The sequence below is a fragment of the Taudactylus pleione genome, unplaced genomic scaffold (genome assembly GCF_031769625.1).
Source record: "Taudactylus pleione unplaced genomic scaffold, aTauple2 ptg000421l, whole genome shotgun sequence".
NCBI classification, from domain to species: Eukaryota; Metazoa; Chordata; class Amphibia; order Anura; family Myobatrachidae; genus Taudactylus; species Taudactylus pleione.
This window is the reverse complement of record NW_028284823.1, coordinates 362,651-375,268: the sequence shown is the minus strand read 5'-3', so window position 1 is coordinate 375,268 and position 12,618 is coordinate 362,651. Positions and strand designations below refer to the sequence as shown.

The window sequence follows — 12,618 nt, the reverse complement described above, 5'->3', positions numbered from 1 at the left end:
TCCCAGGAGGAAGCAGCCAGTTCAGCATAGCACTGGGGCATGGCCAAAATAGGGGGGCGCAGCCGACAGTTTACCCTGCATTTGTGGGCAGAGCAGGGGCGTAATTTTGGCCCCACCCCCGATATATACAATGCAGAGATTACTGACATTGTGAGGCAGGGGGTGGGGCCAAAATTATATGATTCACTGCCCCCCTCTCATTGTGGGGGGGCAGAGGCGTCGGGAGGCTTGTCTGCCTTTCTGGGGGGCCGGGAGCGACACATGATTTTCGGAGGCTCCCGATCAATCGGGAGGGTAGGCAAGTATGATACAAGTATACAATTTATCATTATCAATCTGTGGAAATGTTAACTGTGTTTTATCTGCTGTAAATTCCAGAAGACTGCATTAAGTGCCGCATTGATGGAATATCCAGCACTCCATAATATAGTTTGATGTGATAATTAGGTAGTGCATGCTGAGGCAACATTCAATTGAGTTCAGAATTAGACGACATCTATCTGGGGGTAATGTCAAGGTCTAGTCATGCAATAAATTAATTATATGCTCTTTCTGGCTTTAGCTTTGTCCTGCTGGCTCTGCAAGCTTCAAACAGTATCAGTGTTCTGCATTTAATGCTAAGGCGTTTGGGAAACTGTATCACCGCTGGGTGCCACTATATCCAGGTCAGTTACTTTATAATACTCTGACATCTTACAACCAGACAAAACTTTATTATATCTTTATTAAAGTGCCTATGTATGTGTCTTATTTTAACCACTTTCTCTTGACCTTACAAAAGGTTGGAGAAACCATATGTTTGATTTTTATTTTATTTTAACAAAAAAATTAAATAAATTAGTTAAAATGTAGCCTTTTGTATATTTTAAGTATATTAATAGTTTATGCATTTTTTTTGTTAGTTTCTTTTGTTTACATTTTCCAGCTGTTTGGGTCTCCTTCCTGTTTGCAGCTGTGGCCACACAAAGTAGAGCTGTGGGTAGGGTTGTGTAACTAATGTTGCACTGTCCATTCAAGTACCACATTAGTATCACACCTATCTACTGGGCGGGTTTGATTTAGCTGCGGAGATTAAGCGGTAAATTTACTAAACGTTGAGTTTGTTTATTTTGGCATTTTTCTGTGTTTTTTGCAATCCGCCCAAAACTGATGAAAAAAGACCAGGGGGGCAATGTAATAGAGTCCGAGTTCTAAAAATGTCTGAGCTTGCTGCTAGAAACATGCGAGTTTGCAGTTGAATGTAATAGAGTGCGAGAACAAGCAAACTTGCATGTTCCTCACATTAAACCTTCTTGCCACGGCAAAACATGCCATCCCGATGTTGCCCATGTTAAATATACAACTTGCACTATGTAATATGGTGCAAGTTGTAAACACACACAAAACTAGTAAAAACTTAGACTCATTTAAGGCTAGCGAGTTTAGCCTCAACAGCAGCGTGTTTAGCAGGACCCTGCACAGATCAGTGAGATCCGTACAGGCTTCTGTGTGTTAAAAGTGAATGAAAGTGTTGAAAAAAGGAAAAAATTACATGGGGTCCCCCCCCAAAAGCATAACCAGCACCGGGCTCTGTGAACCAGTCTTGGTTGTGGAAATACGGAGGAAAAAATACATAGGGGTCCCTCATATTCTCATCAACCAACACAAGGCTCTGTGAGTCAGTCTTGGTTGTGGAAATATGGTGGCCAAAATGAGTAAAGGTCCCTCGTATTATCCACAACCAGCATTGGGCTCTAACTAGCGGGGCTGTAATGCCACAGCAGGGGGACACACTTGACGGGGTCCCCCTGCCAAAGCATTCACAACCCCACACTAGGGGATTCCTTGGGAAGTGAGGACCCCTCCAATAAAGGGTCCCCCGAGCAGACCCCACGCCCAGGCTGATAGCCTGCGGCTATACTCTGCACTCCTGGGTGGTGGATGCGGAGTTGATTGTGTCACAAATATAAATAATATTGTCCTTTACATTGAGTGCATGGATTTCCCCTGTACCCCTGTGGGCGAGTCTGACCCTGTCTGGATTTAGAACCTGATGCAAAGCCGCTCAAAGAATAGACAGCAGGCGAGTTTGTGTGAAGCAATGCACAGATCACTATGATCTGTGCAGGCTTCTTTAGATTATTATGATTATAAATGCTTACATTTAAAAAAAATAAAAATTGTGGGTTCCCCCTAAATCAATAACCAGCCCAGACCTCTGAGCCTAGGCTGGTATTGAAAAATAGGGGGTAAAAACATAGGGATCGATTCAATTGAGCGCGATGTAAATAGTGCCGGGAGATAGTTCCCGGAGCTATTCAATCCATCGCGATATTAGGTCGGGGAAGGCTCGTTCTCACGCCCTAAACAGGGTTTTTAGGCGCGAGAATGGGCATTCTCCGGCCTAACTTCCCGGCGTGATGCTGTTTTCCAGGCGTGAAGGGCAGAAAACAGCTTTATGCTTCATTATAGCATTCGTGACTCAAAATAAGGCCTTTTCTGTCTCTTGGTGCTATCTTTATGCTTCATAAGTTGCCATATGAGCAAAAAAAAAGGCCATTTTATTGTCCATTACTAATTTGATGAATTTTAATAAATTAATGAAAAAAAATAAATTTTGTATCTTAATGAAATTTAAATTGTAGTATTTAAGAGCTACAATTAATTATGGCCAATAATGTCTTTGCATGTTAGCTGCACATACATTTTATTGTTTGCGGTCACTCAACATTTAAACACTTTGCTTGGCTACACGTTCTAGCATTCATCATCCTGCTGGGTTCAGATTCCTCAATCTTTTTCCTTTCCTTTAGATGATTACACTAGCATCTCTAGCAAGCCATGTGATCTTCAGTGCACCAGTACGAACAGGGAGAGACAGCTCTTGGTACCGGCCCATGATGGAACAAGCTGTAGAGACAGAACATATCAGGGAGTTTGTATCAACGGCAAATGTGAGGTACCACTGGGGCTGTATACTTGATACATACATTTTGTGACTGTGACAATACTTGCTTTACACTCTGGGCTTACATTTCTATTAAACTGTCTGGGTTTTATTAACATATATAGGGGTCAATTCAGTGTCAGATCCGGTGGAGTGGGGACGATCCCAGCAGCAGCCTCTTTCCCTGCCCAAAGTGCCACATCCTGAAACTAAGGCAGGGTGGGGGGGGGCTGCAGAACCCGGGCCCCAGCTGGGTCTCTTCAACAGGCCCAGTACCCACCTCTCCCCTCAAGGTGCCCATGTGGTGCCCATGTGTCAATGGGATCAATGGAGAGGAATCCTTCTACGTTAAATTTTACAGAAAAGTAGTCCATAGACTACTAAGGGCCATAGCCACCTTTAGATTCATTTAAAAATCCAGCTATAGCAGCCCCCATATGGGGGTTGCTTTTGAGGTCAGAAATTGAGAGATCGGAGATATATGCGGCATTCTCTCCTTATTAAAGATACTTAGATTTTGCACGGGATTTCCTGCAAACTAGCTTTATTAAATATGCCCCTAAAAATTGTGACATTAGACTGTACTTTTCCTGTGATGCTGCCTAATTGTAATGTTCACATACTATTCTTGAGAAAATCAGCTATAAAACTGTGTTTCTTCCATTCTATCTTGTATTTCTGGCTATAATACCTAAGGGACTATTAAAATAAACCTTTGGTGTGGGATGTATTGTGGGCTGAATATCCTACAATTTACTTTTTGCAAATAATTTAGGGCTCATTTAAGTACCAGATTTGGACTCAATCATGGCAACCAAATCATTAGGGTTAGACAATGAAAGTGAGTGATTATTGTTTACTAAGGTTAATGCACATTTTGTATCAGAATGCAATGTTACTATATAAGTCGTTTAGTCTCAGAAGCAGAGTTAAATATTCTACTGCCAGTATCACGTTCTCATTAATATACATATATATATTTCAGGCATTCTACGCATAATGATTACATTCATCAAGACATGTAAAGGGTGTACAAACAACACCCTATAAGGCTTTTTACAGCCTTTAATAATGGCGCTAAGTTGGTACATTGGCGTGTTCAGCGGGCAATGTTTTTGATTGACCTGGTTGTTGGCCGCTTGGGGGATTGGAGTGAGTTACAAATATGCTATGAGTAAAGGGGCTATATTTTAGATATATATACTGTATAATAATACGTCCAAAGGCCTGGCACTCCCCACTCGATAATCAACTCCAGCTTGTGCCCTCACAATAAGGATAAATAGATATAGCAAGGTGCGGCACTCGTAGCTTGTAACATCCAAATAAAGGCTGCGGACAGCAATTTACTGATGACAATATGATATAATATATTGAAACGTTGATCAGTAAATTGCTGTCCGCAGCCTTTATTTGGATGTTACAAGCTACAAGTGCCGCACCTTGCTATATCTATATACTGTATATATATATACACAGTCAGGTCCAAAAATATTGGGACATTGAAAGAATTTTCATATTTTGGCCTCGATTCACCACCACAATGGCTTTGAAATTAAACAAACAAGATGTGCTTTAACTGCAGACTTTCAGATTTAATTTGAGGGTAATTACATCCAAATCAGGTGAACGGTGTAGGAATTACAACGGTTTCTATATGTGCCTCCCACTTTTTAAGGGGCCAAAAGTAATGGGACAAACTAAACAATCCTAAATCTAACTTTCACTTTTTAATACTTTGCAGGAAATTACAGCCTGAAGTCTGGAACGCATAGACATCACCAGACGCTGGGTTTCATCCCTGGTGATGCTCTGCCAGGCCTCTACTGCAAATGTCTTCAGTTCCTGCTTGTTCTTGGGGCATTTTCCCTTCAGATTTATCTTCATCAAGTGAAATGCATGCTCAATCGGATTCAGGTCAGGGGATTGACTTGGCCATTGCATAACATTCCACTTTCTAGCCTTAAAAAACTCTTTGGTTGCTTTTGCAGTATGCTTCGGGTCATTGTCCATCTGCACTGTGAAGCGCCGTCTAATGAGTTCTGAAGCATTTGACTGAATATGAGCATATAATATTGCCCAAAACACTTCAGAATTCATTCTGCTGCTTTTGTCAGCAGTCACATCATCAATAAATACAAGGGAACCAGTTCCATTGGCAGCCATACATGCCCACGCCATGACACTACCACCACCATGCTTCACTGATGAGGTGGTATGTTTAGGATCATGAGCAGTTCCTTTCCTTCTCTTCTCTTCCCATCACTCTGGTGCAAGTTGATCTTTGTCTCATCTGTCCATAGGATGTTGTTCCAGAACTGTAATGGCTTTTTTAGATGTTGTTTGGCAAACTCTAATCTGGTCTTCTTGTTTTTGTGGCTCACCAATTGTTTACATCTTGTGGTGAACCTTCTATATTCAATCTTGTGAAGTCTTCTCTTGATTGTTGACTTTGACACATATACATCTACCTCCTGGAGAGTGTTCTTGATTTGGCCAACTGTTATGAAGGGGTTTTTCTTCACCAGGGAAATAATTCTTTTGTCATCCACCACAGTTGTAAAAGGTCTGGAGTTGATTCTAGGTGTGACATTTGCATTTGGAATCAGTTGCTGTCGACTCTCAATATGAGATCCAAAGAGCTGTCACTATCAGTGAAGCAAGCCATCATTAGGCTGAAAAATCAAAACAAACCCATCAGAGAGATAGCAATAACATTAGGTGTGGCCAAGAAAAACCCTTTCACAACAGTTGGCCAAATCAAGAACACTCTCCAGGAGGTAGATGTATATGTGTCAAAGTCAACAATCAAGAGAAGACTTCACAAGAGTGAATATAGAGGGTTCACCACAAGATGTAAACCATTGGTGAGCCACAAAAACAGGAAGACCAGATTAGAGTTTGCCAAACAACATCTAAAAAAGCCATTACAGTTCTGGAACAACATCCTATGGACAGATGAGACAAAGATCAACTTGTACCAGAGTGATGGGAAGAGAAGAGTATGGAGAAGGAAAGGAACTGCTCATGATCCAAAACATACCACCTCATCAGTGAAGGATGGTGGTGGTAGTGTCATGGCATGGGCATGTATGGCTGCCAATGGAACTGGTTCCCTTGTATTTATTGATGATGTGACTGCTGACAAAAGCAGCAGAATTAATTCTGAAGTGTTTCGGTCAATATTATATGCTCATATTCGGTCAAATGCTTCAGAACTAATTGGAAGGCGCTTCACAGTGCAGATGGACAATGACCCAAAGCATACTGCAAAAGCAACCAAAGAGTTTTTTAAGGCTAAAAAGTGGAATGCTATGCAATGGCCAAGTCAATCCCCTGACCTGAATCCGATTGAGCATGCATTTCACTTGATGAAGACAAAACTGAAGGGAAAATGCCCCAAGAACAAGCAGGAACTGAAGACATTTGCAGTAGAGGCCTGGCAGAGCATCACCAGGGATGAAACCCAGCGTCTAGTGATGTCTATGCGTTCCGGACTTCAGGCTGTAATTGCCTGCAAAGGATTTGCAACAAAGTATTAAAAAGTGAAAGTTAGATTTAGGATTGTTTAGTTTGTCCCATTACTTTTGGCCCCTTAAAAAGTGGGAGGCACATATAGAAACCGTTGTAATTCCTACACCGTTCACCTGATTTGGATGTAATTACCCTCAAATGAAATCTGAAAGTCTGCAGTTAAAATCACATCTTGTTTGTTTCATTTCAAAGCCATTGTGGTGGTGAATAGAGGCCAAAATATGAAAATTCTGTCAATGTCCCAATATTTATGTACCTGACTGTATATATACACTGTATATATTCTGTGGTTGGTACCAGGTTTGATATGATGGGTGAACGATTTTTCAATGGTGGATTGGGGTGTGATGCCCTCTCTGCATTGCTTCATAAAGTTTGTAATGGTAGAATAACTCCTATTTCTCCCCCAGGTTGTCCTTATTTATTGTCACATGTTCCATGTTGATGTAGTGTTGTTGGAGTTCTTTATTCATTTTGTCCATCCAGTTTGGCCAGCATAGGTTTTGCTTTGCTTTATCCAGGTTTGGTCTCTTCTTTGAATTTACTTCTAAATTGGTCCTGTCCTTTATCTAGTTAGTCGACTGGATCAGTTGTTTATTTTGAACATTAGGATGTGATTTGGCTTCTATACTGTTAAAGGGTGCCTAGGTGACATTGGTTTTATGTGTCTGGTTTGGCTCCTGGCCTTTGTAGGAGGAGCTGCGCTTTTTCCTTGAGATTGGGCTCAGCATTATTAAGCCAGTTAAGGGCCATCCCCAATTACTTAATACTTATCTTTATAGCTAGAGCTGGGAGATGCAATATTTTCTTGGTCACCCATTCGTTTATGTATTTAGTAAATAAAAACTGTGAATGTATAATGCCACATACTGTAACTGGGTATTTATTTGGGATTTAAGATCTAGGGTTAGTAGTAGTCTAGGTTGGTTATGATACTATCTTGAATCTATTAAAGTAGAGGCTGCTTATAGTGTGGAAGTTGAAGCATCTGGGGAAATAGCACCTATGGTCCGGGATATGGATCACTAAACTATCGCTGTGTGTACACAGTGCGGCTTTGGCGCATGTGCAGTAGCAAATATTTGCTCCACTGCGTCCGACATTGACCATGCGTGCATCTCTGACTTAGACCCAGGGTCATTGGATAAAACTGGATTAAATTGAATGTAGTCCCGCTGTATAAAAGTGAACCAACAGAAGAGCCTGATATTAGTTGCAATCCAATGAAAAAAGATCGCTATCAGTGATTGATAATTATGCAGATTTTCCAGTGTCGTGAAACCTCCATGGTAATTACAGTCAGATAAACATGATATTGTGAGCAGATAGGTTTTAGAATGGTCCACTGAGCTCTTTTTTTTCTGTGACCCCCCCCCAGTGGCGTAACTATAAATTTTGCTCCCCCCTGCAAAATATTTCTGGCGCCCCCCTCCCCTCAAAAAAAAAAAGAAGACGATGTATAAAGATTACATATTTGTTATGGTTAAGAACTAAGTAAATGTAAAAACTTTGCAAGCCCCATACATTATGATGCTGCTGGTCGGAATAGCAGTGGGAGGCAGGGGGCAGGTTGGGAGTAGCAGTGGGAGGCAGGGGGCAGGATGGGAATAGCAGTGGGAGGCAGTGGGCAGGATGGCAATAGTAGTGGGAGGCAGAGGGCAGGATGGGAATAGCAGTGGGAAGCATTGGAGTGGAAGGACTCGCTGGGAAGGTCACACACAGTATGCTGAAGGAAAAGCTATGGGGGTCACCTCATCTCTGCTACTCCCAGATCCCAGCTGCTATCTCTCTATCCATGAACAGTGCTGACTGCAGCAGCCGCCTCACACAGAACAGCCAGTGTGACCGGAAAGCAGCACCTGGCGTTTAGTGCTTCTCCCATCCACACTGCAGCATGCCAGCTCCTACCGCTCTCCTGAGTCTCCTCCCCCTCTGCTCCTTGCGTGGTTCAGCGGACCTCTAGGGAGCAGCTCTAGAGTACAGCGTAGACAGTATTACCTCCCCAAGTAAAAAACAAATACACCCTTCCCTATTGAATAAGTATACCATCCCCCTAGGTCTGATGGGCAATGTCGCTGACAAAGAGCAGGAGCATGCCTCGTCAGTGACATAGCGGGTACACACTGGCCGATGTGCCCGATATGTACATATCTTCTAGCGTGTACTAGATATTAAGTTTAGAGAGGGAGAGGTTAGGTTTAGGCACTACGGGGGAGGGTTAGGGTTAGGCACTAGGGGGGAGGGTTAGAGTGCGGGGAGGGGGAGGTTAGGTTTAGGCCCTAGGGCGAGGGTTAGGCACTATGGGGGAGGGTTAGGCATAGAGGGGAGAGTTAGACACTATGGGGGAGGGTTAGGGTTAGGCACTATGAGGGAGGGTTAGGCATAGAGGGGAGAGTTAGGCACTATGGGGGAGAGTTAGGCACTATGGAGGCGGGTTAGGCATAGAGGGGAGAGTTAGGCACTATGGGGGAGGGATAGGCATAGAGGGGAGAGTTAGGCACTATGGGGGAGGGATAGGCATAGAGGGGAGAGTTAGGCACTATGGGGGAGGGTTAGGGTGCAGGGAGGGGAGGGTAGGTTTAGGCACTGGAGAGGAATGGTTAGGGGTAGGGAGAGGGAGGGTTAGGATAATGACTGACAGGTGTAGGTATCCTATCCCAGTCGGGATGCTGGCGTCAGGATATTGACCGCCAGAATCCTCAGAGCTGGCATCACTTACTCAACCCAAAGGAAATGCTAGGTTAGGTAAGCAAGACATAGTAATGGGGAAAGGGAATGAAAACAGAACTCCGCACAGACCAGGCAGTAAGGACAATGCGAATAAGTCATGAATTTTATATAAAAAACATAACTGACAATATTTATTCTCCAGGAGCAATTAAAGAGATTTAGTTTAGATAACTTGGTAAAACAATGCACCACTAAATAGGGCGACCCGGTGACTGAAATTACACAGCCATCCGAGAGATATAGCATAGGGAGGACACAGCCCCTGCGGGCACAGGTATAATGGACACACACACACACAATGGGGCCCATTTATTAATGATCGCATTTTGCAATGCGATCAGGGCATCCAGTACCGCACATGATCACATTGCAAAATGCGATCATAGCGGCTGAATGTATTACCCGGCACATGCAGGGAGACGGGTTCCGAAAGGAGCCCGTCCCTGTGATGTGGCGGGAGTGCATGCGGGGCCATCCGGGGATACTTAGTATTTGAGGTAAACCCCCGAAAACAGGCGTTTTCGGGGAATTTACCTCAAATTAACTTTGATAACTGGGCCCCAATGACAGGTAATGCTCCTCCCTCCCCCACCTCCCCATCTCACCTCCTCCTTCCTGAATTATTTACTTCCCATTACATGGTCACCTATACATCCATAATAGACAATAGTTACTGTACTCACTGCAGTGCTGTTTCGGTTGCTGCTATTTCCTAGTTGGAGAAAGGACCTCTGTGACGTATCCGCCACGTGACCGCTGCAGGAGGCTGGACCGCTCCTGCGTTACCATCCACTAGGGCATAGAGGGGGAATACATTTTTGTGGCGAGCACTGCGAGCCACCATGCCCGAAGTGTGGCGAGCGCAGCGAGCCCGCGAGGGGACACTTTTGGTCCCCTGTTAGCATCCCCGCCCCTCCCCCTTTCAGGCCGGGTCACGTGGGTGTGACGTCACAGGTCCATCTGCGCTGTATAGTCTAGTCCTAACCGTGCTGTTTCCCAGTCCTTTCTCTACATTTTCCCTGACTGGGAGCCGGTGGTCAGGAGTCACGCTGGGAACAAACAGGGACAGTGGGCCTGATTCAGAGCCGGACGCAATTAGCGCTCGCTCGTTCAGAAAATAGGGGTGGCTATTCAAATGAACCGTTCGCTCTTTGCGGTCTGTTCACGCCTCTATGTCTGAATGAGCGAACAAAACTTGCTGTCGTTTTTTGGAAAAATACGCCCCTTGGCTGCTCGCATCCTACGTCATGTCCGCTATTTATTAGATTAATCGAGTACATCGACCAGCGTATGAACTGCTCGCTATTCTTGTGGTTGGTTTTTGCTACCACAAATTTGCGTGCAGTTCTGGCTATAAAATAACCCAGTGACGTGGTCAATGACGCTGCTGTATTAATTATGCACACCCTTAAAACGCCCGTTTTGACCTTTAAGCACGCCTGCGTTCGGATCTCCACTCCCCGTTTTCAAGCACCTTCCCCTGTTACCACCCACATATGCCTCTTTCTGTCATTCAAAATAGCAGGCATTCGCTATTTAGCGAACAAACGATTTTGGGCAAACATCGCTCAGAGCGAACGAGCGGCCGCTTACGAGCGGCTCTGAATCAGGCCCTGTGTACAAACTACTTGCCACTATTCAATTGTAATCAACAGTGTGTTAAATTGAATACACTTGTAAACTGGCATATATTTTGCAGACTGTCCCTGCTTGTTCCCAGCGGCTGCCTGACGATCTTTCAAGCAGGGAACAGGAAGAGAGGGACTTACTGAAGAGAGAGAGAAGGAGCAGACGCTCAGCTGCCAACCAGGCATCCACCCCGGCGCTTCAGTTCAGGCTGATCGTCTTACAGCTACTGTAGCTAGTCAGCCCCCCTGCCTCTGACGCCCCCTCCCATGGATGGGACTGTATGAAGAGCACTGCTCAGCCGCACTTTTCTCCACAGTAGGCTGCCGCTGGCTGTCTCAGTGTGACAGGCGCAGCGGCAGCCGGCAGAAAACAAGAATTGTATCAGCAGCTGCTGCAGGGACAGCGCTTCTCCAGCCTGGCGCCTCCCTGCAGTGAAGGACCTGCTGAGCGGTTTGCGCTGTCCCTGGCCCTGCACCTCCCATTCTTAATCGCCCCCAAGCCACCGCAGGGTGTGCATGGGCTGTTACGCCACTGCCCCCCCCTTCTCACCTCTTTTCCATTACATGACAAGTTGAGAGTTGATGGATGAGAGACACAGAGGGCATGATTCAGAGGCTCATGCTAATGCAGCTGCGGCTGCTCTTGCTGCAGCGGGACTACTTATTTATGCTAATGCTGCAGCCAATGGGATTCAGACAGAGATGCCCACCAGCTGCTGCACTAATCCGCCATTGTCTGCATTAAGAAGTATCATCAGCCGCACATCGGCTGCACCATCAAACATTGCACCAGCCCTATGGAGGTGCATAATCTGAACATGGCCACCAAAATTAGTACAACTGGGTCAAAAGATGCAGTTGCTGACTGCAACATATCAGCGACACGCCCATATCTGGCTAGCCAGCTCACTGTTACCACCCAGACACGCCCACTGAAATTGCTTCTCTCTAGGTCCAAATTCGTTCTGCAGCTCCTGGCGGTTTCCATCGGGAAACATGCACAATGTGACTCGGACGCATGTGCAGACTGATAAAAAATCAGCCACTAGCGTGCGGCTTTGATACTGCGTGCACCTCTGAGGCAGACCCACACTGGCTTTGTGTCTGACATTCATCCATACTGGTTTCCCTCCAGAGATAAGGAGATCAGTTATAGCTATTACAAATGATTTTCTTGTACTTAACTTAATATTTAAAAAATAAAATAAAATGTTGCTTGAATGTAAAATCTGCTGAAAGAAATTATTGTTAAATATCTAAAATCGAGCAAATCCCAAGCAACATCGATTTATCAAACAAATCTTATTAAACTTTTTGACTTGGTGACTAAAGAAATAGATAGGGTGGGGGTCATAGATGTAGGAGAGGGTTATTCAACATGTGGCCCTCCAGCTACTGTGAAACTACACATCCCAACATTGGTGGAACTAGTGGCGGTGCAGCCGGTGCCTTGCACCAGGGCCCGCTGTGGTGCAGGGACCCATAACGGCCTGCCCCGACAGCGCTGCTGCATCTGCCACTAGCAGGGCCGCCATCAACGGAAGAGTGCCGGGACTGGAGTCCCGGGCCCGGACCCTGGCTGAACAGGGGAGCCTGCTAAGGCCAATCTCGCTCCTATTGCCACTCCCTCCAGCTGCGCGGCGATGCACGTTGTGTCCAAAACAAACTTTATCGACCATAGAGGTCGGCGACGGGCCAGCCCCTATGATCAATAAAGTTTGTTTTGGAGACGGCGCGTGTGATGTCATGCCGCGACGCTGGAGGGAGTGGCAGTTAGAGCGGGCAGGCCCTGGCGTTGTG

The 12,618-nt window shown here is 45.1% G+C and overlaps 1 protein-coding gene across 2 annotated transcripts in view; it reads left to right on the top strand.

Moving 5' to 3' along the window:
* Window positions 1–12,618, top strand: part of LOC148506184 (ADAMTS-like protein 2) — a 63,909-nt gene that overhangs the window by 10,350 nt on the left and 40,941 nt on the right. For both annotated transcript variants that reach the window (XM_088447133.1, XM_088447132.1), the window contains 2 exons: window positions 563–665; window positions 2,793–2,938. In XM_088447133.1, the coding sequence (XP_088303259.1) occupies window positions 563–665; window positions 2,793–2,938 (249 nt within the window). The remainder of the gene's footprint in view (window positions 1–562; window positions 666–2,792; window positions 2,939–12,618) is intronic.